This window comes from Scardinius erythrophthalmus (genome assembly GCF_964197995.2).
Source record: "Scardinius erythrophthalmus genome assembly, chromosome: 4".
NCBI classification, from domain to species: Eukaryota; Metazoa; Chordata; class Actinopteri; order Cypriniformes; family Leuciscidae; genus Scardinius; species Scardinius erythrophthalmus.
Window position 1 is genome coordinate 49,359,923 of NC_138224.1, and position 25,769 is coordinate 49,385,691.

Consider the following 25,769-nt stretch of genomic DNA (forward strand, 5'->3'; position numbering starts at 1 on the left):
TCAGCCTTTTAAATTCCAACCACCAGTTGTTGGGCTCATTGTGTTCTCATTCATCATGAGCAAGGATACGTGAGTATTGCGTTTAGCCTACCTCAGCTATCAAACACAACCTACAACTTTAGTTTCTAATAATGTAGCATCGCTCGCACTGTTTAGTTTTCGTTTGATTTTTCCGCTATCTAGTCTCATTCGTTTCTTTGCTCCTCTGGATTTGTGAATGCAGCTGAGTGTGAAGCGGCTGGGATGAGAATCAGCACTTCCAAATCTGAGGCCATGGTCCTCAGTCGGAAAAGGGTGACTTGATCACTTCAGGTTGGTGGAGAGTTCCTACCTCAAGTGGAGGAGTTTAAGTATCTTAGGGTTTTGTTCACAAGTGAAGGAAGGATGAAACGGGAGATTGACAGACGGATCGGTGCAGCTTCTGCAGTAATACGGTCGATGTACCGGTCTGTTGTGGTGAAGAAAGAGCTGAGCCGCAAGGCGAAGCTCTCGATTTACCGGTCAATCTACGTTCCTACTCTCACCTATGGTCATGAGCTTTGGGTCATGACCGAAAGGACAAGATCCCGGATACAGAAGGCCGAAATGAGCTTTCTCCGCAGGGTGGCTGGGCGATCCCTTAGAGATAGGGTGAGAAGCTCAGTCACTCGAGAGGAGCTCAGAGTAGAGCCGCTGCTCCTCCACATCGAGAGGGGTCAGCTGAGGTGGCTCGGGCATCTGTTCCGGATGCCTTCTGGACGCCTTCCCGGGAAGGTGTTCCAGGCGCGTCCCACTGGGAGGAGACCCCGGGGAAGACCTAGGTCACGCTGGAGAGACTCCCGGCTGGCCTGGGAACGCCTCAGTGTCCCCCCGGAAGAGCTGGAGGAAGTGTCCAGGGAGAGGGAAGTCTGGGCATCTCTGCTTAGACTGCTGCCCCCGCGACCCGGCCCCGGATAAGCGGAGGAAGATGGATGGATGGATGGATGGATGGATGCAGTTTTAATAAAGTTGAATTAACAAAACCTTCTGTCATTTTTACTCTTTAAAGTGAAGGCTACACTTGCAGGTGTTGATAGCCCCATTAAATAAAAATATAGATAAACAATAAACGATAAAAAGTATATAATTATCTAACAAAATACACCATATAAAAATATTGTCAGAACGTCGTCTCTCAGTTGCTGAATGTCGCGCAACAACGTTGCTACAGTCCTGTCACGTCTTACAATTCTACGTTGTTACAATGTTGCGAGCATGTAGACAGCGACGTTGCCATAGCAGAAATGCAACGTGCCACAGACGTTGCCACAACGTAAATGTGTTTGCTGGGTACTGTCCAAAATGACCCCCAGACTTTTAACTTGTTTAGATATAGAGACTGGTAAATTGTCAATTTTCACAGATGAACATGTAGATTTCGACATATTGTTTTTTAAGCCAACTAGAAGAATTTCTGTTTTACTGGTGTTAAGTTTAAGAAAATTTGAAGTAAACCATTCTTTAATCTTTGCCAAACAATCTGAGAGGACAGATGGAGGAAAATTGGCGGAAGGTTTAGAGGACAGATAAAGTTGGGTGTCGTCAGCATATAGGTGGAATTGAATGCTAAATTTCCTAAAAATATTACCAAGGGGTAAAAGATAAATGATAAATAAAAGAGGACCCAAAACTGAGCCCTGCGGGACACCTGTATTGACATATGAAGTCTTTGAGCAGAACTGCTTCAACTGTACAAATTGAGTACGGCACGTAAAGTATGATTGAAACCAAGTCAAAGGGGTACCAATAATTCCAATAGACTCCAATCTGTGCAACATAATGCTGTGTGGTATAGTATCAAATGCAGCACTTAGATCAAGCAGAATTAGTATAGATAAAAGTCCAGAGTCAGCAGCTAGCAATAGGTCATTGGAGATCTTAACTAGTGCAGTCTCAACACTATGGTAAGGTCGAAACCCAGATTGAAATTGCTCGTAGAGACCATTATGAGACGGATGATTCTGGACTTGAGCTGCAACACACCTTTCCAAAATCTTAGAAAGGAAAGGAAGAGTTAAGATTGGACGAAAATGATCAAAGTTACTTGAATCAGCCCCCGTTTTTTTTAAGTAAAGGAATTATCACAGCAGATTTCAATTGAGATGAAACAGTTCCAGAAGTAAGTGAAGAGTGTATGATTTCCGTAATTAAAGAAGATAGAGAAGACAAGCAGGCTTTAACCAAGTACGTTGGAATAGGGTCCAACTGACATGTGGTAGATTTACTCTTATTAATAGTATTGATTACTTCCTCGATGGTTGGAAGTTCAAAAGAGGAAAGCGTAGAATTAAGAGGTTGATCAGAACAAGGGTTAAATTGACAGCTATCTAGCTTTGTCACAGACATTTGTTGATGAATGCTTTCAATTTTCCTTATGAAAAAAGACAAAAAACTTTCACAGAGATGAGCAAAGATGTGAAGGAAAAGAATCAGGTGGTTTTAAAATATTATTTACTACAGAAAAAAGGATTCTTGTGTTCCCTTCACCAGAATTAATCACACTGGCAAAGTAATTAGTTTTAGCTGTAGTAAGGGCAACCTTATAATTTTTTATATGCTCAGAATACAGTTCTTTATGCACCACAAGTCCAGTCTTGACATATAATCGTTTCAGGCGTCGACCTTTAACTTTTGACATGCGTAGTTCTGGAGTAAACAAAAGAGCAGAGTTGACAAATTAAACCGACCTGGTTTTTAATGGAGCACAGACATCTAAAATCGTTTGCAATCCAGTATTGTAATGCAGAACCAGGTCATCTGGGGTGGAATAGTGAACATTGCTACAAAGGTTGGAAAATCCTTCAGCAAAAACCGCAACAATGTTTTTTATGTTCCGGAATGAGATAGAACAACATAGATTATGCTTAAAAACAGGTAACTGAACATTAAACAACCCCAGCATATGATCTGATAAGGACAGATCAGAAGTAGTACAATTATGAGGAGTAACACCTGAACAACACACAAGATCCAAGGTATGACCTTTTACATGGGTAGATGAATTAATAAATTGTTGTAAGCCAAAGCCATAAAGACATGATAAAAAATCCCTTGTAGATACACTATTATCAATATGAATATTAAAGTCCCCGAGCAGAATCACATTAGCTGACAATGAAGAAAGAAAGGTTAAAAACTGTGACGGCAAGTAATCGAGGAGACAATTGCAAGTAAAACTGGTCTTTATTTGACAAGTGAACCAGACTTAGAACGTGTAGGAAGAAAACAGGAAAGGACACAGTCAATGCAGATGAATCTCACGATCCTCAGGGAGAGCTCAGGGTGCGTCGGTAACGCAGGCTTGCGTGGGCAACTCAGATTGGCACGGTCAGATGAGTGAGGTGAAATCCCGGTGAAGACACGACGTGAAGACAAACTGCATCGACGAACAATCCAAACAGAACTCACACACGAGGAGACGAGGAAGAACAGGAACTGAACATGGAACATCCACAAACAACGATCTGACAAACACAAAGCGCACACGGTGAGTATAAGTAGCCACTGGGAATGAGAATCACCTGTCGCTGATTCTCCCGGAGAATAATCAGCGACCACGCCCACACACTCATACACACACACACAACACGCAAGGAAGAGTCAAATTAATTCATCAACCGTGACAGTACCCCTCCCCCTAGGAACGCCTCCTGGCGCTCCCAGAACCACCTACCTGTTGATTGTAATCATCAATAAGGTATTGATCCAATATGTCCCTAGCAGGTACCCAACTTCTCTCCTCCGGACCGTAACCTTCCCAGTCCACCAAATACTGAAATCCGCGTCCCCTCCGTCTCGAGTCCAGAATACGATTTACCGAATAAGATGGTTCCCCGTCTACGAGACGCGGCAGTGGAAGAACCGGGACTGGTGGATTAATGGGAGAATAAAATACGGGCTTTAATTTGGAAACATGGAACACGGGATGAATTCTCCTGTACGCAGGATGAAGTTTGAGTCGGACTGTCACCGGACTAATGACTTTGGTGACAGGAAACGGGCCAATGAATTTAGGAGCTAACTTATTCGAAACGGAACGGAGAGGAATATTCTTGGTAGAAAGCCACACTTTGGAGCCGACGACGTATACGGGAGGTCTTGACCGGTAGCGATCGGCCTTGACCTTGGTGCGCGCCCCTACTTGGAGCAGAGTCTCCCCGGCTCTGGTCCATGTACGGTGACACCTCTGGACGAAGGCGTGAGCAGAGGGGACCGCGACTTCGGATTCCAGACTAGGAAAAATTGGTGGCTGGTATCCTAAGCAACACTCAAACGGAGATAGGCCCGTAGATGACACTGGTAACGAGTTGTGTGCGTACTCCACCATAGAAAGTTGTTGGCACCAGGAGGAAGGATTCTTTGACACCACACGTCACAACATTCTCTCTAAATCTTGGTTGGCTCTCTCGGTCTGACCATTGCTCTGGGGGTGGTAACCCGAGGACAGACTGACAGTGGCCCCCAGTAATTTACAAAATTCCTGCCAAAATTTGGAGACGAATTGGGATCCCCTGTCAGAAACCACGTCCGTCGGGAGGCCATGTAACCGAAAGACGTGATCGATGACAGTCACCGCTGTTTCCTTGGCTGAAGGCAATTTGGGCAACGGAATAAAATGAGTCGCCTTCGAGAACCGGTCCACTACGGTTAAAACAACCGTATTGCCTTGGGAGGGCGGGAGGGCGGTAACAAAATCTAGCGCGATATGGGACCAAGGTCTCGAAGGGACAGACAGCGGTTGAAGAAGCCCATCTGGGGGCGGATTGGAAGTCTTACCAATCGCACAGACCGAGCAAGCCAAAACAAAATCCTGAATGTCGCGAGCCATAGATGGCCACCAAAATCGTTGCTTAACCCTCTGGGGTCTGAGGTGTTTTCTGGGCCTTGGAGGTGTTCTGACATGCTCTGAAATTTGTGCTTATTTCTGTTACTTGTGACATTTTCATGGCTAAAGTCTAATTACACTGTATTCAGCACAAACTCTGCTACAATAATATATCAGCAGCATGTGTGTAAAAGTTTGTTGTTTTGAGATAATGACATTTATGCGTGGTTTGTGAAAATACCTAAAAAAATTCTCACTGAAATAAGGTCATGAAACCCATACTGATTATTTCTTCAAAAGACTTTTGAAAATTGTATGACGTAGCCTAGAATATTTGCTCCAAAACTATGTGAAAATCACCCTGACTGCTCATTCAGATAAGACAATATATTGATTTAAAAAATTTACGACGTTTTTGTGTGAAAAAGTTTTATGCGGGAGCTCATTTATATGTAAGTTTTTCACACCTGAGAAAGACAAAGACACTCCCTAACGGCCCTATTAGGAGCTATCAGGCCCTATCATTCTGAGCAACCTTGCACAAAGAATGAGGAGATTTAAAAAAGAATGGCTTTTAGATTTTTTTGATTTTTTGGATTTATTTACAACACAACATAATCCAAAGATACAAAACAAATGACAAAAAAGCACTCATTGAAAACAATTATCCAAAGACAGAGACCTTTGTGCCATTCCTAAAAACATTGTACATACCTTTCATTTCCAAGGTGTTTGATTTTCACTTTACCATGTTCATGTACATAGACTCATGTGAATGTTGAAGTCAGCAGGAGTGGCATCTGGGCCCTGAAAAAAAAAAAAGTGAACATACTGATATCAAGAGAAACTATAGGCCTGCACGATTTTGGGAATAAATTTTAGATTTTTCTGGTTAAAATTGCTTTTTAAAATTCACAGAATACACACATGCACACACACACACACATAAATGTTTCCAACAATAATATAATGAACACCAGGTTTGTTGTGCCTTGTAGGCATAGGCTATGCGCAGTGCTGCATAAAATAATAATAACAATAACCACATCAGCCTATAAATCTTCCAAAATATTTCAGTAACAACTAAGCTAGAGAAAAATATATTGATTATCATGTTACTTCAAATGTTTCCATTCGTTATGATATGAAATGAGATAATAGTAAAAACATGAAGCCGTTTGGTGCTTTTCAAACGCAATCGCGATCCAAATATGATGCATTCAAACGCGATCACGCTCAAATATAAAACATTATGGTTACCATATAGCCTACATATCTACGTTTGAGCAGATATCCACAAACACAGTAACAGTAAACACGGGTCTAAATATTATAATATTCACCATATATCTAGCAACAGTTCAACTGCAATGTGAAATTTATGCAACAATAACAAACTAATATGTAAGAATTTCTTAGCTTACATCTTTCTTGTCTTCAAATCGCGTTCTTCTTCTACTGAGGTAATTCCAATGTAAGCTCACAAACTCTTTCAAACTCGACGAAAAGCAGAGACTTGTGAAGTGTTTTGGTGTTCTGTTTCTGAGGTAACGAGCGCGTTCGCGTTCCATGTGGAGATTTGCATGTGAATATCTTTTGCACCAGTGGGCGTGTTCAAATTAAAAAATAATTAGGAAGCGTTTGAGAAGCTGGACATCTTGTTGGTTTTATACAAATTACTTAAACAGAGAATATTTGTTTTCAGTTTGAATCCGATCATTTAAAAGTACACACTTAAATGTTTATAAAGGTATATGGCTCATAAATGTGTGACAAGTATTCGCTGAGTTTTGTTTCAGTTTATAGACGTGCTCAAGAAAAAAAAGTTCACCGCGACGGAGAGGCAGAATGCACACCCTGTTTATTTTCTTTATTTTACAAAAGCACAATGTTTTGATTTGATTGTAAGTGGACACCTACAAAAGTAAAAATATCACAGATTCTTTTTTTATATTTCCTTTTTCTGTATGACCATAAATGACGGAGTAATTTAAGTTTATAGTGCTACAATGTGAAGAAAATACGGCAAAACGCGCCGGCGCGTTTGTCGACCTCAGAGGGTTAACTAGAAATCTAGTACGGTTTACTCCTGGGTGACAGGCCACATTGGAACAATGACCCCACTGAATAACGTCGGACCGTAATCCCTCCGGCACAAACAAGCGGTTCGGTGGGCACCGGGACGGAGGCGTTACCCCTTCTAAGGCCGTCTTGACCTTCGATTCGACCTCCCATCGGAGTGTGGAGATGAATAGAGTCTCCGGTAAAATGCACTCGGGAGTGGACGGGCGTTCGGATGGATCAAAAATACGAGATAAAGAATCGAGTTTGATGTTCTTAGAACCCGGGCGGTATGAAAGAGAAAAATCAAAACGACCGAAAAAAAGAGCCTACCGAGCCTGCCTGGAGTTGAGTCTTTTGGCAGACCGAATGTATTCTAAGTTCTTGTGATTAGTCCAGACGATAAAAGGTACCCCCGACCCTTCTAACCAATGTCGCCATTCTTCCAATGCTAACTTGACTGCCAACAACTCCCTGTTACCAATATCATAGTTACGTTAGGTAGACGATAAACGATGAGAAAAAAATGCGCAAGGATGCATCTTGTCGTCTGAAGAAGAGCGTCGAGAAAGCACTGCGCCTACCCCCACCTCTGACGCGTCGACCTCCACCACGAACTGACAAGACAGATCAGGGGTCGTAAGAATAGGAGCCGAAACGAAGCGGCTCTTCAGGTTGGCGAATACAGCTTCGGCTGTTTCGGACCACCTGAACGTCGTTCTGGGGGAGGTCAAGGCAGTCAGAGGTGCGGCTAGTTGGCTGTAATTACGAATGAAACGTCGGTAAAAATTGGCGAACCCCAGAAACCTCTGTAGGGCCTTACGGGAATCTGGACTTGGCCAATCCACCACAGCCTTAACCTTGTCAGGATCCATACACACTCCCTCAGACGAAATGACGTAACCTAGGAAAGGGACAGACTGTGCATGAAAAGCGCATTTCTCCGCCTTGACAAAAAGCCCATTCTCTAGCAACCTCTGAAGCAGTCGTCTGACGTGCTGAACGTGTTCCTGGAAAGACGAAGAAAAAATCAATATGTCATCCAGGTAGACATAAATGAACTTATCGACCATGTCTGGGTTCTAACAGGTCTCAAACTATTCCTTTGTGTCAGGGTGTCCCTCAGGGGTCAGTTTTGGGTCCTGTTTTATTCAGTATCTATATGCTGCCTCTCGGGCAGATCATTCAGAAGTATGGCCTAAGCTATCATTGTTACGCAGACGACACCCAGATTTATATCAGCTCTCAACCTGATCTTAATTCTTCCTCTTCGATACTGTCTGATTGTTTGCTGGAAATCAAAGGGTGGATGAAACTCAATTTTTTAAAACTAAACTGCTCTAAAACGGAAGTCTTATTAATTGGAACTTCAGTGAATGTTGGTAAATGTAAGGATTTTAGAATCTCAGTTGACAATACCCAGCTGTCCCCTTCTGACCAGGTCCATAATCTGGGTGTGATCTTTGATGCCCAGCTTACTTTTAATTCACATTTTAAAAATATAACGAAGGTGGCTTTTTTTCACCTGAGGAACATAGCACGTATCAGACCGTTTCTCTCTAGGCCTGATGCAGAGAGGCTTATCCATGCCTTTATCACATCGAGACTTGATTATTGTAATTCTCTTTTTGTGGGTCTACCAGCAAACTCTATTAAGAGGTTGCAATATATCCAAAACTCGGCCGCACGCGTCTTGACTCACACATCCTCACGCCATCACATTACACCAGTGCTCCAGCAATTGCATTGGCTTCCAGTTCAGTCACGTATTGATTTTAAAATTCTGATTTTACATGGGTTGGCTCCGGATTACATCTGTGATTTGGTTACACCATCCATTCCTGCTCGTTCTCTCCGCTGTCTCTCTCTGTTTGTTGCAGCCTCGTTTTAAATAAAAAACTATGGGGGGAAGAGCCTTTTCCTGTATTGCGCCAAAGTTATGGAATACTTTACCTGCACCCATCAGAAATGCTTCTTCTGTGGATTGTTTTAAGAAACTTCTTAAGACTCATCTTTTTACTACTGCTTTTAATTCATAATTTTTTTTTTTTTTATACACTTGTTCTGATGCAATGTTGATTGTTTGATTTTGCTTTGTATCCTGTAGCGCTTTGAGTTTGAGAAAGGCGCAATATAAAATAAATTTATTATTATTATAATTATTATGTCTCTCAGCACGTCATTGACGAGTGCCTGGAAGACCGCTGGGCTATTGGAGAACCCGAAAGGCAAAACCAAATATTCAAAGTGCCCTCTGGGGGTATTAAAAGCAGTCTTCCATTCATCCGCCTTCCTGATGCGGACCAAATGATAAGCATTACGTAAGTCCAGTTTTGTAAAGACCGACGCTCCCTGCAACCTCTCGAAGGCTGAAGACATCAACGGCAAAGGGTAAGTATTCTTTACCGTGATGTTATTCAGCCCTCGGTAATCAATGCAAGGTCGCAGAGAACCGTCCTTCTTCCCCACAAAAAAGAACCCCGCCCCCGCTGGAGAAGAGGAAGGTCAGATGAATTTGGATGCCAGAGAATCAGAAATATATTTCTCCATGGCCTCCCTCTCGGGAACAGACAGAGAGTAAAGCTTGCCCTTGGGCAGAGACGTACCTGGTAGTAGATCTATAGCACAGTCATAGGGACGATGCGGGGGAAGAGAAGCAGCTCTGGACTTACTGAACACTTCCTTCAGGTCGAGGTACTCAACGGGCACGTTTGACAAATTCACCGGCTCCTCCTGCAAGACAGAACAAGACAGAGACGAACCAGCAGACACTAAACAAGACGCATAACACTCAGTGCTCCAGGCAGAAACAGAGTTATGTCCCCAGTCCACCCTGGGATTATGCTGCACCAGCCAGGGATGACCGAGAACAATGGGAACCTGAGGTGAGTCCATAAGGAGGAATGATAGTTCTCCAGAATGATTGCCGGATGTGATGAGTGTTAACTGACAGGTGGTGTGCAATACTGTGGGTAACTGTTGACCATTGAGTGCGTTGACGGAGATCTTGTTAGTGAGTGGTATGGTGGGTATCTGAAGTCTGTGTGCAAGGGACCAGTCCATAAAATTACCTTCAGCTCCGGAGTCGATGAGTGCTTGACATTGATGAGTTTGAGTTGCCCACTGCAATCTCACCGGAAGGAGAGTGGAAGAGGTTTTCAGAGTGGAGACCCCGCCCGACAGAATCCTCTTCTCTACTGCCGGGCTCGCTCTTTTACCGGGCAGTTATTGAGGAAGTGCCCAGAGCCCCCACAGTACAAACATAATCCTCGGGATCTCCTTCTCTCCCTCTCCTCCCGAGAGAGCCGGGCTCGACCCACCTGCATGGGCTCGTGATCGTCGACAGGGCTGACCGCATCACACCCGCTGGGCTGAGGGGGTCCCAAAACTCTATGAACCGGAGTTGTACGGGTGTGTTGCTCCAAGCCGCTTCTCTCCCGGTGACTGCACGGTCGAACACCCTCTTCATCTCTTCTGAGAGTGCCGCGAACGAGGAACAGCATGGTCGTTGGTTCTCCCACACCGCCGCCCCCCACAGAGCTGCACGCCCAGACAGCAAGGTGAGCACGAAGGCCACTCTCGAATACTCAGAGACAGAATGTCTGAGGCCAAAGGGCAAAAAACATAGAGCATTTGGTCAAGAAAGCTCTACAATAGTTTGGCTCACCCGAATATCTCTCAGGCGTCGGTAAACGGGGCTCTAATGGACGATTCGGTGTGGGAGGAGTGGGGGGAACTGGCGGTGGGGTTGGTGCAGCGGGCGTCGCAAGTTGTTGTATTTGCTGGGTGAGCCCTGACATCTGCGTTACCAACGCTTGCACCACTCGGCCGGTCGCGGCGAGATGCTCCTCCTGCCGTTCCATACGAGCTGAACTGTGAGCGAAATAATCCGCGAGCTCGGGGTTGCTTGCTGCCTCCATCCGGGTCAGATCGTTCTGTGACAGCAAGTAATCGAGGAGACAATTGCAAGTAAAACTGGTCTTTATTTGACAAGTGAACCAGATTTAGAACGTGTAGGAAGAAAACGGGAACAGACACAGTCAATGCAGATGACTCTCACGATCCTCAGGGAGAGCTCAGGGTGCGTCGGTAACGCAGGCTTGTGTGGGCAACTCAGAGTGGCACGGTCAGATGAGTGAGATGAAATCCCGGTGAAGACACGACGTGAAGACAAACTGCATCAACGAACAATCCAAACAGAACTCAGGCTGGAGACACGAGGAGACGAGGAAGAACAGGAACTGAACAGGGAACATCCACAAACAACGATCTGACAAACACAAAGCGCACATGGTGAGTATAAGTAGCCACTGGGAATGAGAATCACCTGTCGCTGATTCTCCCAGAGAATAATCAGCGACCACGCCCACACACTCATACACACAACACGCAAGGAAGAGTCAAATGAATTCATTAACCGTGACAAAAACGCAGAGAGTTCATGTAGAAAAGCAGAGTTGGTCTTAGGAGGGCGATAAACAGTAGCGAGAATCGTAGGAATTGACCCAGTAATTTGCAATGTAGTAGATTCAAATGAGGTGTATTCTGGCATAGATATTTCTGAGACTTTCCATTTATCATTATGTAATATTGCTAAACCCCCACCACGGCCCGATGCACAGGGTTTGCAGATGTAAACATAGCCCGGGGGAGTAGAATGGTTGAGTTGAGAGAAGTCATTACTTTGTTGCCACGTCTCAGTCAGACAGAGAAAGTCATACTTACGATCCGAGAGCAAATCATACACAACTTTGTTTGACAGCGATCGAATATTCCATAATCCAAAAGTAAGATCATTCTTACCGGCTTTTGTGTCAGCTGATCTGGGTAGCTTTGCTAACACACTGTGATCCGTGGCCCGTGAATATTTCTTTGAGGGACGAGGGTTGGAAAACCAGATATGTAACCTCGTCGAGACCCCCGATGTATGTATTTGCGTCATGGTTGATATGCAATGTCCCAATGAAAGTGTAGAGCAGGATGTGGCTCGCAAAGGCGAAAGCACAGTTGAAACAGTTCATCCGTCGTGTATTGATGAATTAAAATCACAGGGCGAAAGCCAGAAGAAATGATAAACCAGACGAATGCGATCCAGGAAAGCAATTTAGTTATCTTCATATTCCCACTCTGCAACACAGCTTTGTCTGTGCGACAAACCGAGCCAACAGTCAACCAGCTCCAGAAACAACGTTTCTGATGTAGGCAAACTCTGGTTATTATTGCAATTTTGACAATAAAACAATAAAACAGCCACTACAACTGAGTAAAAGCGTAAAACGGCAATATCAATAGCTTATCTGGAGCTGCGGCAGCCAACGTGCGCCTGCTCAAGTACTCAATATTACATATTGTAATACTTGCTTGTGAAAATTGTGGCAAAGCAATTAAAAAACTGTAAAAGTTCAGACAGTTTCATAATTCCTGATTACAGAAATATTTGAACATAAGAATCCTATCTTTTCTGTTTGGTAACCATGGCGATTTCAGCCAGAGCCTCATTCAGGACAAAAGCTGTTACAGAATGATATTTCTTTAGTGCTTTATTATCATTGGTTGCTTACAATCCTAAATGAACGAGTCAGATCTGAAAGACTCAAGATAGAAAGTTAATGTAATTCACTGATGTGTGTTTTCTCTCCATCAGATTCTCATCAGTTCATTCTGGATCCGAACACAGTGAATACACACCTCCGTCTGTCTGAGGACAACAGAGAGATTACTCGTACTGACACAGAGCTTCAGAGTCAGCCGTATCCTGATCATTCTGACAGATTTGATGTGCGTCAAGTGTTGTGTACAGATAGTGTGTGTGGACGCTGTTACTGGGAGATTGAGTGGAGTGGGAGAGGTGTGTGTATATCAGTGTCATATAAGAGCATTAGCAGGAAGGGACAGGGTGATAAGTGTGGGTTTGGATCTAATGATCAGTCCTGGAGTTTGTCCTGCTCTTCCTCCAGTTACTCATTCAGACACAATAACAGAGAGACTAAACTCCCTGTAAAGCCCATCAGCAGAACAGGAGTGTGTAGAATAGGAGTGTATGTGGATCACAGTGCAGGAACTCTGTCCTTCTACAGCGTCTCTGACACACTGAGCCTCATACACACAGTCCAGACCACATTCACACACACACTCTATCCTGGGTTTGGGCTTTATTATTATGGATCATCATTGAAACTGTGTTGATAAATGGGAATAGACTGATGAAAGATTCTACCCATAATGCTTTGAGCTGCATGATAAATCAGTGACAGTGAGATGTTCTAGAGTCTCTTATTGTCTCTTCATTACATTAATAACACAGCTGAACTTCTGTCAGTGAAATAAAGAGAAACAGACAATGATACACAGAGAAGAGAGAGGAAATATGAGACACAATGAGACTCACTGAAACATGTGTGTGTGTGTGCGTGTGTGTGACTCACTGAAACATGTCTGGATGATACGAGCAAAACTAGACTTTCAACTCTAAACATTCAGAGATGTTTTATCTGAACTTCTCGGATCTGTTCAAAACATGATTCATGATTAAAGACGCTTCTGCTGTAATATATTGTGTACTGTACTAAACCTGTAATTGGGGGTTTCTGGATTGATCTTTACCTTTTTATTATTATCTTTGTTTTATATTTGATGTGTGATTGTTTATGTATTTTACTTTTCTGATTGTTTGTCTCTGCTGCTGTGAAAATTCAAAAAATAAATCATAAAACAGAGACATTTAAAGATGATGCCAGAAGACAAAGATGTTAATGTTAGAAGCAACAATGAAAGAAATACAGGAAAGAAAAAGTTAAAGTCGAGGGAATTAAGACACATATTCAAGAGAATGCGTCAATATCACAGTTTGTTGATCAATGAGTGTGTGAATGAAGGATCTCATGATTCTTTATATAAACCTGTGTGTGTGTGTGTGTGTGTGTGTGTGTGTGTGTGTGTGTGTGTGTGTGTGTGTGTGTGTGTGTGTGTGTGTGTGTGTGTGTGTATTTCAGTCATGTATGTAGTTGTCATTTGATTTACAGCATTTATCATGTTATTATTATAGATGTTGCCAGGGTTGTGTTTAGTTTTGCTGTTTTTATTCATATTTGAGTTTCCTCTTGATCTTTATTCCTGTTTCTGATTATTGTTCTGTGTATTTATTTACACTTCTGCTTCTGTTCAGTTCTGTTCTCAGTTCAGTTCACACACACACTCCTTCATTAATGTTGGTCAAACACTGTAAAAGTGAATCAACACGCACCAATGCTATATTTTCTAAATCTCATAATCATTTGTTAACAAACAAGTATTCATTACTTCAATGATATCATTGTATCTACATACATTTTAGCAAACTGTGATTTTGAATATGTACATTTCTGTAATGCATAACTTAGACAGTCTCCTCTGATATCAGATCACTGTAAATTGTAATATGGACTCATGCATTTTCTGTAAAGCTGCTTTGAAATGATGTGTATTGTGAAAAACGCTGTACAAATAAATGTGAAATGAATTGATGCATCACAGATGCATAGACAATTTCACAGGCATGAAACCTAATTCACGGACACAAAAAAAAATCACGTGCGTGGAAAAAAATATTCACAAAAAGCAATTCACATGCGCAAAATAAAAATATATATTCATAAAATACATTTCACAAATGCAAAACACAATTCGTTGATATACAACTGTGCAAAAAAACTATGAAGGTATTTTTGGTGCAAATCAACTGAACGCCTGTGATAGTGAAATCTGTATGTGGCGGCACGAGAGTGGACAAAACAGAGGAGGTTATAGTCTAGGTGGAACCTGCCCCAAAAACACCGACCACGCCACCCAGGGAATTTCACCCAGAGAATTATTTTACTCCCTAATTGCAATGTTATTGATAAAATTAAAGGTGCCTTGTGTAAAAAAAAAAAAATTCATACTCCACATTCCATATCAGATGGGGGCAGTATACCTCCAGAAAGTGAGTTGGTCTACTCTAGAGTATGAATATGACATCTACAAGCTACTCTCCTTCACCTTTACCAGTGAATGTTTCATATTCGTTTTGTTCATATTACATTTTTATTGTTAGTTTGAATTACATTAATTTGGCAGACAGCATTCGCTGATGTTGACCAAGCTAGCGCCAACGTAACCAGAGCTGCCAACTCTCACGCATTCACCGTGAGACTCACGCAGTTGACACTTTTCACACGCTCTCACGCCACACATCCATTTTCTCACGCACAGAAAAATCGCGAAGCAAAGAGGACACGGATACCGACAGACTAGACAGAGCAGGTTAGTTATGATATAAAAAAATCTCAGCTCTCAGATTCTGCCAATTTTATTACGCAATTCAAATAATAAATACCGTTTTGGCGCTTGTAAATGTTACACGACAGATCCCTAGCGCACGTGAACCAATCACCTCTACTAATAGTAAAAAAACACGAACACTGTTGAAAGATACAGTAGGCTACAACTTACCAAAAAGTATTCCTCATACATAATATCGACCAATCAGTGTTTTTTATCAGCGTGAAGAGGTCAATAACACAGTTGGAGAACAATTATGTCAGATTTACCTCAGGAAAGCCATTTAATAAACATAATATAGGTCACGTAGTTGGCAAGAAAAAAAGAGCTATAGAGATTGTGCTATATATGTGTACTATTACAATACTATATTTATGTACGTTATACGTTTATCGAACAGCCTTCGATACATTTCTATAACTTCCCGAAAAAACTACACAAACATATAAAACAAACTTCTAACGAAATACTAACAGCATCTTACTTACCAATCCAAAGGAAATGTTGCAAGTTCGGAGTCGAACCTCATTTCTTTCATGTCCATTAGTTGTCTCCAGCGATGGAAAGCAGTGCCAATGTTAACTCTGGTTCTGTTCCTTTTTTTTTATCAGATTTTATTTGAATGTAGTAGTGGGCAGTAGGCTACTTTCCACCAGCTTTCCACACGATTGACATCAGGTTCAAGTACGCCCACAAGCCGTGCGAGTTATTCATGTATTGCATGTTTGACTGGTGGTTATGTTGCCCGCATACCGCCTCCCATGGCCGAAACTGGTATTACGACACCTGTCGGGCCGTGGCTAGTAATGCTAATGCTAATTCAGGTTGATATCTCTGCAGCACTATAACTTGTCATTTTTTTAATGACATCATCGCCCTTATTTCTTCTCATTCTTTTGATGCGTGTAGCTCATTTTTTGGATATTTTTACCTCAATTCTTACACATGGCACCTTTAAGGACACACAGGTACGTATACAATGGGCTTTATGCACAGCTGCACCACTTCCTGAACTTCAGGCAAGTCCTTTGTTTCCTGTCAGCCTTTATTGAATAAACTGATTAATCCAGGTGTGCCTGACCACCTGGATTAACCTATTGGTCCAATAATGGCAAACAGGAAACAAAGGACCTGCCTGAAGTTAAGGAAGTGGTGCAGCTGTGCATAAAGCCCATTCAGCCAGAGACGAGATTCAAAAAAGGAACAAATTTTATTTCAATAATTTTAAAACAATTGAAACCACATTCATACCTTGGGAAAGGAAACAAGAAAATATATATAATTGCTGCTGAGGCTTACCAGTGGAGTAGTGATGGGATTTATGGCTCTTTGAGGGGATCCAGATCTTGGCGATCCGTTCCTTTTCAAAGAGCCGTTCAAAAGAACTTTTGAACTCTTTTGGCTCTTTTTAAATATTTAGTCAGTTTTAAGAAGCCAGCTTGGGGGCATCTCAGTTTAGCCTGGAAATAATCACTGGGAGGAATGATGAGGTGGGATTTGTAGTCAAATAATTAAAACTCAGATATCACACACCAATATCTGAGTTTGAATTATTCTGAAATATTGATTATTACCTTATTTGTCATGTGTGGACTACATTCCATAGGGTTGCACAACATCCCTCTGCTTAGACAGTGACATCACAATTTTGGATTTACCTTTAGTACAAAGTGTGTGTATGTGTAAAGCTACGTTGACTTATGTTATTCATACAATACCTACTCACAAATAAACATCAAAAACAAAGCCGGCTGCAATGAATTTCTGGGCAAAACAGCTTTTACTACAAACACTTCCACACAAGAACATTGTTATCACACACATTATTTTGATAGAAAGCAAAAAAATATTTAAAGTTTTAAATATATACTGTAGATAAAATTAGAATAAATAAAATGGAAATGTCTACATGGCACTCCCACGTGTTTTTTTTATTTATTTTTTTTACTGGAGTAAGCATGTGACGGCAGCATGCACAAGTCATGGCTCTGCTCCTACCCAATGACAGAGGCACGCAGGGTTTTTTTCCACTGGGGTACTCACGTGAAGGATGCGTGCACAACTATCATCATGCTGTTAGGCAGTAGCACTCCTGCGCTGGGTGCGCCCCTCCTCCTATAACTGTTTTGTCTCGCGGAGGAGCTAATTTGTGTGCATCTGTGTGAAACGCGCATTGGAAAAAAAGAACGACAGAAAGAACGGTTCCCCTCCAGCCGCAACTCGGCTCCCATCGTTCATTTTTATGAGACGTTCAAAAGAATCCGTTCGTTCGCGAACGTCACAACTCTACAGTGGAGGAGAAGGAGGTAACGAGGGCAGTAAATAATCCAAGGGAGAGGTCACCCGTGAACACAAACACAGCAGTGAACACAGCAAAAAAAGGGGTAGACAACACAGCACACAGAAAGGGACACCACCACCCGGACACCAACACCACCACCTTCGGCTCTCAGCAACTGAAACGACACACACACACACACACACACACACACACACACACACACACACACACACACACACACACACACACACACACACACACACACACAATTAACAGGGATTCACTGAACAGAAAGAAAAACATGATATTTGAATGAAAAAGAACAAACTGAAATAAACTTATCACAATATAAGGACAATATAAACTGCCAGAACCACCAGTGGTTCCTGGAAGGCAGTGCAAAACAAAATAATATAAATTCAAAAAGAAAACACTTGTCAATAAACCAAGAGAAACAAAATACTAAATATAATTTAAACACAATGAGAACTTAACCAAAGAAAACTAAACTTAGTAATAAGAATCAAACAAAAATGTAAATACAACTTTTAACTAAATTGAAAACAAAATAATGAAAAAGAAAAGAAACAACTTAATCAACCAAATTATAAATGCAAAGATCACCCCTTCAACTACTTTCAAACATTTTAAAAACACTGGCCCACATAAAACAGGTGGCTCACACATTTGACCGTATGGTCGTAGTTGCCCAGTGGCCGTAAAGGCAGGAACGAGTGTGCAGCAATCTGTTACAATATTCAGAACATGCACTAACAGCAGCCAGTGGGTAAATGCTATGCGGCTGAAGATGATCTCCAGCTGAACCAGCCCGGTTCCTATTATTTATAGAAATCGTAGTTAACCCCAAATAATACAAAAATAAATCCTACACCATTTAGCCTACATACCGATCAGTTTGTCAACCCGAAGGAGGCAACTCAAAGTGTGCAAACAGCACAGGTAACTATCGGTAAGATCCGATTTTGAATGCATTGAACAGTGGAGTGGAGGACTGGCCCGCAAACCGGAGATCTACGAGCGTTCATACATAATAAACTTAACTGTAGCTGATAACAGTGGAATAAGTGCAGAGACAGTAAAGCCGCTACCTTACCTGTAGCACAGCAGAGCAACACACGAAGTGAGCGACCCTGAAGTATGACACACTTCCGTTACAGAGCAAGAGGGCAGTCAGAAGGACTACTACCTATATTTATAGGGGGGGCCCTGCGGCAGTCATTGGCCATCATTTGTATTAGCCTTTTCACAAACTGTTTGCTTAAGCGTAGCATTTTTTCTGAGTTCACTGTGTAGCCTGCTCCCTGAAATCTGTATTTTAACAATGAGCACTCAAACACACCAAACCAACAATTACTAAAAACACACACAAAAACTGATTTTGCATGGGCACTTTGCACTGCTCCCTGAATCACGACGCGCTTATTCATTTGTGGATGTTATCTGAATCTGTAAGCCAGCTATGCTGTTTACTTCTGAATATTGTTTACTTCTGAATATTATATTTCATTCTGGTGCGCTTAACGTTATCGCTATTGTGTAATAGTAGCCTATGCTATTCACAAGCTAAATATATCATATTCAATGCGTTCACAGTCTCTTTCACGGGTATCATTTGTGGTAGCCTATTCACAAACTGTTTGCTCAAGCATAGCGTTTTCTCAGAGTTCACTGTGTGCTTTCTACCATGCACAAATAAAATTGTCACTGAACTTTTGCTGTGTAATTGTAACAATGAGCACTCAGACACACCAAACCAACAATTACTAAAAACACACACAAAAACAGATTTTTCACGGGCATTTTGCACTAGTCTATCTATAAATTACAGAAACGTCTGTCTGTCTGTCAGTATGTCTGTGTGTCTGTCTGTATGTCTGTAATTCGCATATCTCTTGAACCGTTAGTCCGATGGATTTCAAACTTGACAGGTGTCTCGCTACGGGCACGAGTAAGAGAAGCGCCAAGTTTGACGTTGTTTGGATTAGAAATGCTAAAGATATCGTTAAATATATCGGTAAAATAAGCACTTAGAAGGTTGTGGTTTAAAAATAAACATTGATATTAGAGGGTTGTATCGGTCAAAGAAGCTCCAAGAAGGTTGTGGTTTAAAAATAAACATTCTGACATAAACACTCTGTCAGCTACACTGTTTACTTCTGAATAGTTTGGTTCAAAACGTGATAAATCCATTTTGATTAATTTGAGTAAAAATGTGTTTTCTTTACCAAGAAAGTGCTGTAAGGCTGGTGCCAGTATGTCTCGTCTGGTCAACCCCTCGATGAAACAAAAGGCTTCGGAAAATTAACACTTGAACTATCTCCTGCATATGTAACAGGGATTTCGAGGCGCAGCCCACAGTGCAGTTCACACTTCACACACACTGTCTCCCCTTCATTCCCCCCTCCTCCTCACCTGAAATACACTGAAAACCTATGCAATGTAGACTATGTACAAGAAGTATCTATACATGTTTGATATCATTTAAAGTGTCTCAGTGCGTCTGGTAAAATGGTCTCATTCTCCCAACCATAAGGAAAAGCTAAAAGAAGTTATAAAATATGAGAAAAGTGATGTATCCTCTAAAGGTGTTTCGCTCCCCCAGGTCCTCCATTCAGACTGTACCTCCTGTATGTAAAACAAGAACCTATTCAAATACAAATTCTGATCTCCCAGTGTGAATCCCTGAATAGGGAACCAAAATCTAATTATAATGATAGACGACCATTTGGTAAGAATATTGAATTATCTGGGTATATAAGGAAAAGGTGCAGAAAGTTCGAGGAGTCTGTAGGTTGACTGCCCACACAACCGCATGCGTGTAATTTTTCGTTGCCAGGTAATAATCTTTACAAATTCTTCGATTCCTGAATTGTTGTTATGTTATGATTAACTGATGATTTTATTCTTGCGAATTGGATTTTGAAGTATTGCTTCATTACCTGGTCAATAAATTGTAAACGTTTGATTTCATTCTGACTGACTCTGAGATTGTTTTTACTCTTATAGATTATAGGATCCGTATATTTCCACAAGCCTGCGCTAGACATTAGTGACGACTAATACTTGATTATCAGATTCAAGTGTACTTGAATGAGGGGGGCGAGTTATTTCCGTCCAGAATCAGCAAAGGCTGTTTGATCAACCTGGATTCGGGTCCGTTCCATAACCTCTGTTCTCATTTAAATGTTCCTTTAGATACGTGTACGTGGTTATACCACGGGCTTGACTAAACTAAAGCCATTTTAAGAAAAGTAAGTTGATCGACAAACATCTTTTATGGTGGTCATTACCTCTACTAAAGTGAAACAATTTGATTAAGTTCCTGAGGTGGCATTCAAGGGGGCTATGTAAGTGTCTGTTATTTTTTACGTGTGAATACAACAAATCTCAGATATTTAGCCAGTTACCTCTGTTTTGAGAAATCAGACTGGCGAGATTGTGTCGTGCATCCTTAGGAGAAGGACTGCTAAGCGATATAGTTTCCTAACCTAAACGGGTAAAATATAATCAGAGTTAAAAGAATAATCAAATATTCATTCATGTTTAATGATATCATTAAAACCTTTTCATTTATGGAGTCAGATGAAATAAATGAGTAAATACATATGAGAATTGTGTTCCATTAAATCTTGTTGTGTTGCATAAAAGTAACGCGCCGAGAAACCTTCCCCGTGTTATTGGAAAACCTCCATTGGACCAATAGACGGGCTTACAGTGGCAAGATGAAAGCAACTTTTCTCTGTTTCAAACTTTTCCCCCCAAAAATGCAATAAATTCATGACTTTTTTTTCAAAATGCAATTAATCCATTGAATCAATAAAAAAGTTATTTTTCATATAGAAACTGTTGAAAATACTCAACAAAGTAAGTTTATCCACATATGACAGCCTCTGAACTCGGTCAGTACTAATCTTATAGGGGCTATACAGGCATTGGACTAAAATACATTGAATCAGCCATCGCTAAGAAATACCTCCTAAATTTTTTTGACGGCGATCGGCTGTAAAATGGCTTGGTCCTGCTCGGTTTTGTTGACTTTGAGTACAAGAATTGAAAGTTTTTTAAAAGATCCCCTGGGGTCAACATGTCAGCGTGACATAAGTTTGATGCTGTCGTGTGAGAACAAGCTACAGTCGGCATTTTTCCTCCTCCCGCGTGCCTCATCTTCTTAATCTCCTCACGTAAATTATTATATTTCGATGGCGTACGTTTCCCTACGGCAGAAACCACCACAGGTTCATCAATGCCGTCAAATGTATGAATTTTTGTTTGTTTGTTGATCAAAAAGTACAAAGTAGGTAAGGAAAACTAGGACGCTGGGTGTATTCAAAACGCAGCAGTTACTGTTTACAATGCGTGGAATGGTGTGCTGTGGTTGGTTGAGCGGATTTATTGCATTCTGCAAAGAAAGGAGACTGGCATTTGTCACGGTTTGGAAAGAAAGGGAGAAAACATGATAGAATAACATGGCGGATATCGCATTTTAAGTAAGATTAAAAATTTACTTTTCAATACCGACCCAATACTGATTTTTGCTGGAACTAATTTTTTTTTTTTTATCGCGTTTTGGAGCCAAACTCTTCATTTTATTCACAGCCATCATTTGTAGTAACCTATTCACAAACTGTTTGCTCAAGTGTAGCATTTGAGTTTACTGTGTAGCCTGCTCCCTGAATCGTCGCCTGCTCCCTGAATTGTCGAGTTCACTATGTAGCCTGCCCCCTGAATCATCGAGTTCACTGTGTAGCCTGCTTCCTGAATCGTCGAGTTCACTGTGTAGCCTGCCCCCTGAATCGTTGAGTTCACTGTGTAGCCTGCCCCTGAATCATCGAGTTCACTGTGTAGCCTGCCCCCTGAATCGTCGAGTTCACTGTGTAGCCTGCCCCCTGAATCGTCGAGTTCACTGTGTAGCCTGCCCCTGAATCATCGAGTTCACTGTGTAGCCTGCCCCCTGAATCGTCGAGTTCACTGTGTAGCCTGCCCCCTGAATCGTTGAGTTCACTGTGTAGCCTGCCTCCTGAATCATCGAGTTCACTGTGTAGCCTGCCCCCTGAATCGTCGAGTTCACTGTGTAGCCTGCCCCCTGAATCGTTGAGTTCACTGTGTAGCCTGCCCCTGAATCATCGAGTTCACTGTGTAGCCTGCCCCCTGAATCGTCGAGTTCACTGTGTAGCCTGCCCCCTGAATCGTCGAGTTCACTGTGTAGCCTGCTCCCTGAATCGTCGCCTGCCCCCTGAATCATTGAGTTCACTGTGTAGCCTGCTGCCTGAATCGTCTCCTGCCCCCTGAATCGTCGAGTTCACTGTGTAGCCTGCTCCCTGAATCGTCGAGTTCACTGTGTAGCCTGCTTCCTGAATCGTCGAGTTCACTGTGTAGCCTGCCCTATGAATCGTCGAGTTCACTGTGTAGCCTGCCCCCTGAATTGACGAGTTCACTGTGTAGCCTGCCCCCTGAATCGTCGAGTTCACTGTGTAGCCTGCCCCCTGAATCGTCGAGTTCACTGTGTAGCCTGCTCCCTGAATCGTCGCCTGTAAGGGTGTCACGATTTTGATTTTGTATCAAAATCGATCGAAATTAAACCACAACCTCAATCATCGAATTAAAAAATTGAATCGTCGATACTAACAGTGTAACAGTGATTGTTTCGGCTTTACAGCAGAGTTAAGTTATTTCCATCTAAAGTTAGTTTTAATTGATTTGGTTCCGTCGCAATGATCATTTGTTATTAAATTAGGGGCCGCTAAGACGACACCATTCTCTCTACACAGACTTTAAACGCGAACCTGTGAGAAACGCTGATGGCGTTAACATGAGCATTTAGAATGGGTTCTATAGTTATGTGCATTAGAATATACGCAGGTTTGGAATTCCCTATGAATGTCACGGTTCACAAATTCATTGTTTCCTTTTTGTCTCGTGTCAATGTTGTCATGTGTCTGTCTGTGTGTGTGTGTGTGTGGGCCTGACCGAGCCCTTACATCTGATCAGCGGCACAGCTGATCTCGCTAGCGGCACCAGCTGCAGTTCATCACGGCTCATCAGTACACATTTAAAGACTCACTGTTTTCTCCTCTCATTGTCAGATTGTTTGTTGAAGTCTCCATGTGCTGTCTCTTATTTCCCGTTCCTGTTTGGCGTTCCTGTTCCGTGCTGCTGTCTGATGTGAGACGGACTCTCCGTTCGGTGTTGCTGTGTTCCTCGTTCTGTGTCTGGATATTCTCACTCATTCACCAGCGAATGATGGTCTTTATAAAAGAACCTTAAAGTAACAACATGTAACTTTTCAACCTTCATAATATATTTCCAAGACCCTTGTGATAGTACATCGACTTACAATAGGTTGAATGAGACGTCTGCCATAGCCTGACGGGGTCTGTATCGCTTTTACTGGCACTATGTAACTTCGGGGTGCGGGTAGAAACCAGCGCTCAAAAAGAACTACAAAATTCGACTGCTTTACGGCATACGTCACTTCGCCCACCACTTCCTCAAATGTGGCCAACCAGCGCGTTTGTTTTCGTGCGTCAGTTTTCGTCATGGCTGAAGCAGCAGCGAAACGTAAGAAGTCCAAGGTTTTGTCGGATTAGAGTCGGAAGAGGAAAAGGGAGAGTGATAAACTGAAAGACAGGACCAGGATCAATATTGGTCGAGCGTTTGCTCGCTGGCGTTAGCTTATGGAGGAGGAGAGTTACCAGACCGATGCTGACTTGGCCGTCATGCTGTTGAACTAGTAAGTAACTGTAAATTGCTTGCATACTATCTTTAGTTTTTCTAATCTGTTGTCTGCCTGGCTACGTTACGTAAACTATCTGGTCCTCCATTTATTTATCTTCATGAATCAGCTAGTAGATGAGCGAATTATCAATCTGGTAGCTAGTAAACACTAACATGCGTTAGTTTTAGATGGTTAGGATGCTATCGCTATCATTCTCGTTCAGATTTGAGCATTGCAATCGACATGCAAATCGCAAATGTTTGAGTTAAAATGTTTAGTCTACTAAACATGTATAAATTATGAAAGGGGGAAGAATAATAATATTATCATTGCCCTAATGAAAAAAACCTGCATGCTTCATATACAGTAACCGTAAATCATTTTACGACAGCGGTAATGGACAATTCCGCTTCCAACCTGTAGGGCGACCGCAGAGGAAAAGTTCCATGTTGTTGCTTTAAGAAGAACCTAAAAACAAACAACTTAAAAATCAATAAAAAACAATTTAAAATAAAAACAGATGAAAAATCATAAAACCCTATTACAACATTTCTGAGAACCACCTCTACACTTTGTTAATCATATTAATCGCTTTTGGTACGAAGCTGCTCTTATATCTTTTCGTTCTACACCTTGGAACTTTATACCTTCTCGCAGACGGCAATAACTAAAACTCACTGTGCAGGGGGGTGAGAGTCATCATGCAAGATTGAGAAGGCCATCCTTTGTAACTGTTTGGTATACAGGGATGCCACTCCTGGTTTAGACTCACCTATCAAACGGCCAGACCATTTTACTATCTGGTCTAACTGATTTTTTGCCTTTAAAGGTGCCCTAGAATTTGAAATTGAATTTATCTTGGCATAGTTAAATAACAAGAGTTCAGTACATGGACATGACATACAGTCTCAAACACCATAGTTTTCTCTTTCTTATTTAAATCTCGTTTTTGAAAAACACCCCTGAAAAACAGGCGAATCTCCACATAACACCGACTGTGACGCAACAGTCGGGATCATTAATATGTACGCCTCCAAAAATTTGCATATGCCAGCCCATGCTCAGTGCCAGGCGGAACTGCACAGCCGAATCATCAGAAGTTCTGCAGGTGAAGAAACAAGCGAGGATCATAGGGAAAATGGCAGATCTATCTATAATCTATCTATAATCTATCTATAATCGGATATCGCTACAGTTTAATTCGTAGTTGTTAGTTGCTCTGCCCATTTCACCATGGACTGTTTTTCTAACCTGGAACAATATCAAGCAGCCAGGCTTCTCTCGGCGTCTCAAACGGACGAAGGGGGCAATTTCAACTAACGTTATATTCCCGCAAGCGGTAAGTAGTGATTTTATTAACGATAATTTACACTGTGTTATCTAGATCCAGCGCGATATTGTTTTTTCCTCGAGAGACATCGTGGCTTGCAAACGAGCGAACGAAGCATGGCAGTTGCTCAGTGTTTGGATGTACAAATGAACACAAAAGTATTTTTTTAGTTCCTTCATCCGAGCCTCTGAAGAACCAGTGGGTCATGTGAATTTCTGAT

The 25,769-nt window shown here is 41.9% G+C and overlaps 1 protein-coding gene across 1 annotated transcript in view; it reads left to right on the plus strand.

Annotated features, from left to right (window-relative positions):
• Positions 1-14,432, plus strand: part of LOC308689337 (NACHT, LRR and PYD domains-containing protein 3-like) — a gene marked incomplete at its 5' end in the record, with an annotated part of 111,844 nt that extends 97,412 nt beyond the window's left edge. Inside the window, one exon of the mRNA XM_081362988.1 lies at positions 12,549-14,432. Coding sequence (XP_081219114.1) covers positions 12,549-13,090 — 542 coding nt within the window. The 3' untranslated portion in view covers positions 13,091-14,432. The remainder of the gene's footprint in view (positions 1-12,548) is intronic.
• Between the last annotated feature and the right edge of the window lie 11,337 nt (positions 14,433-25,769).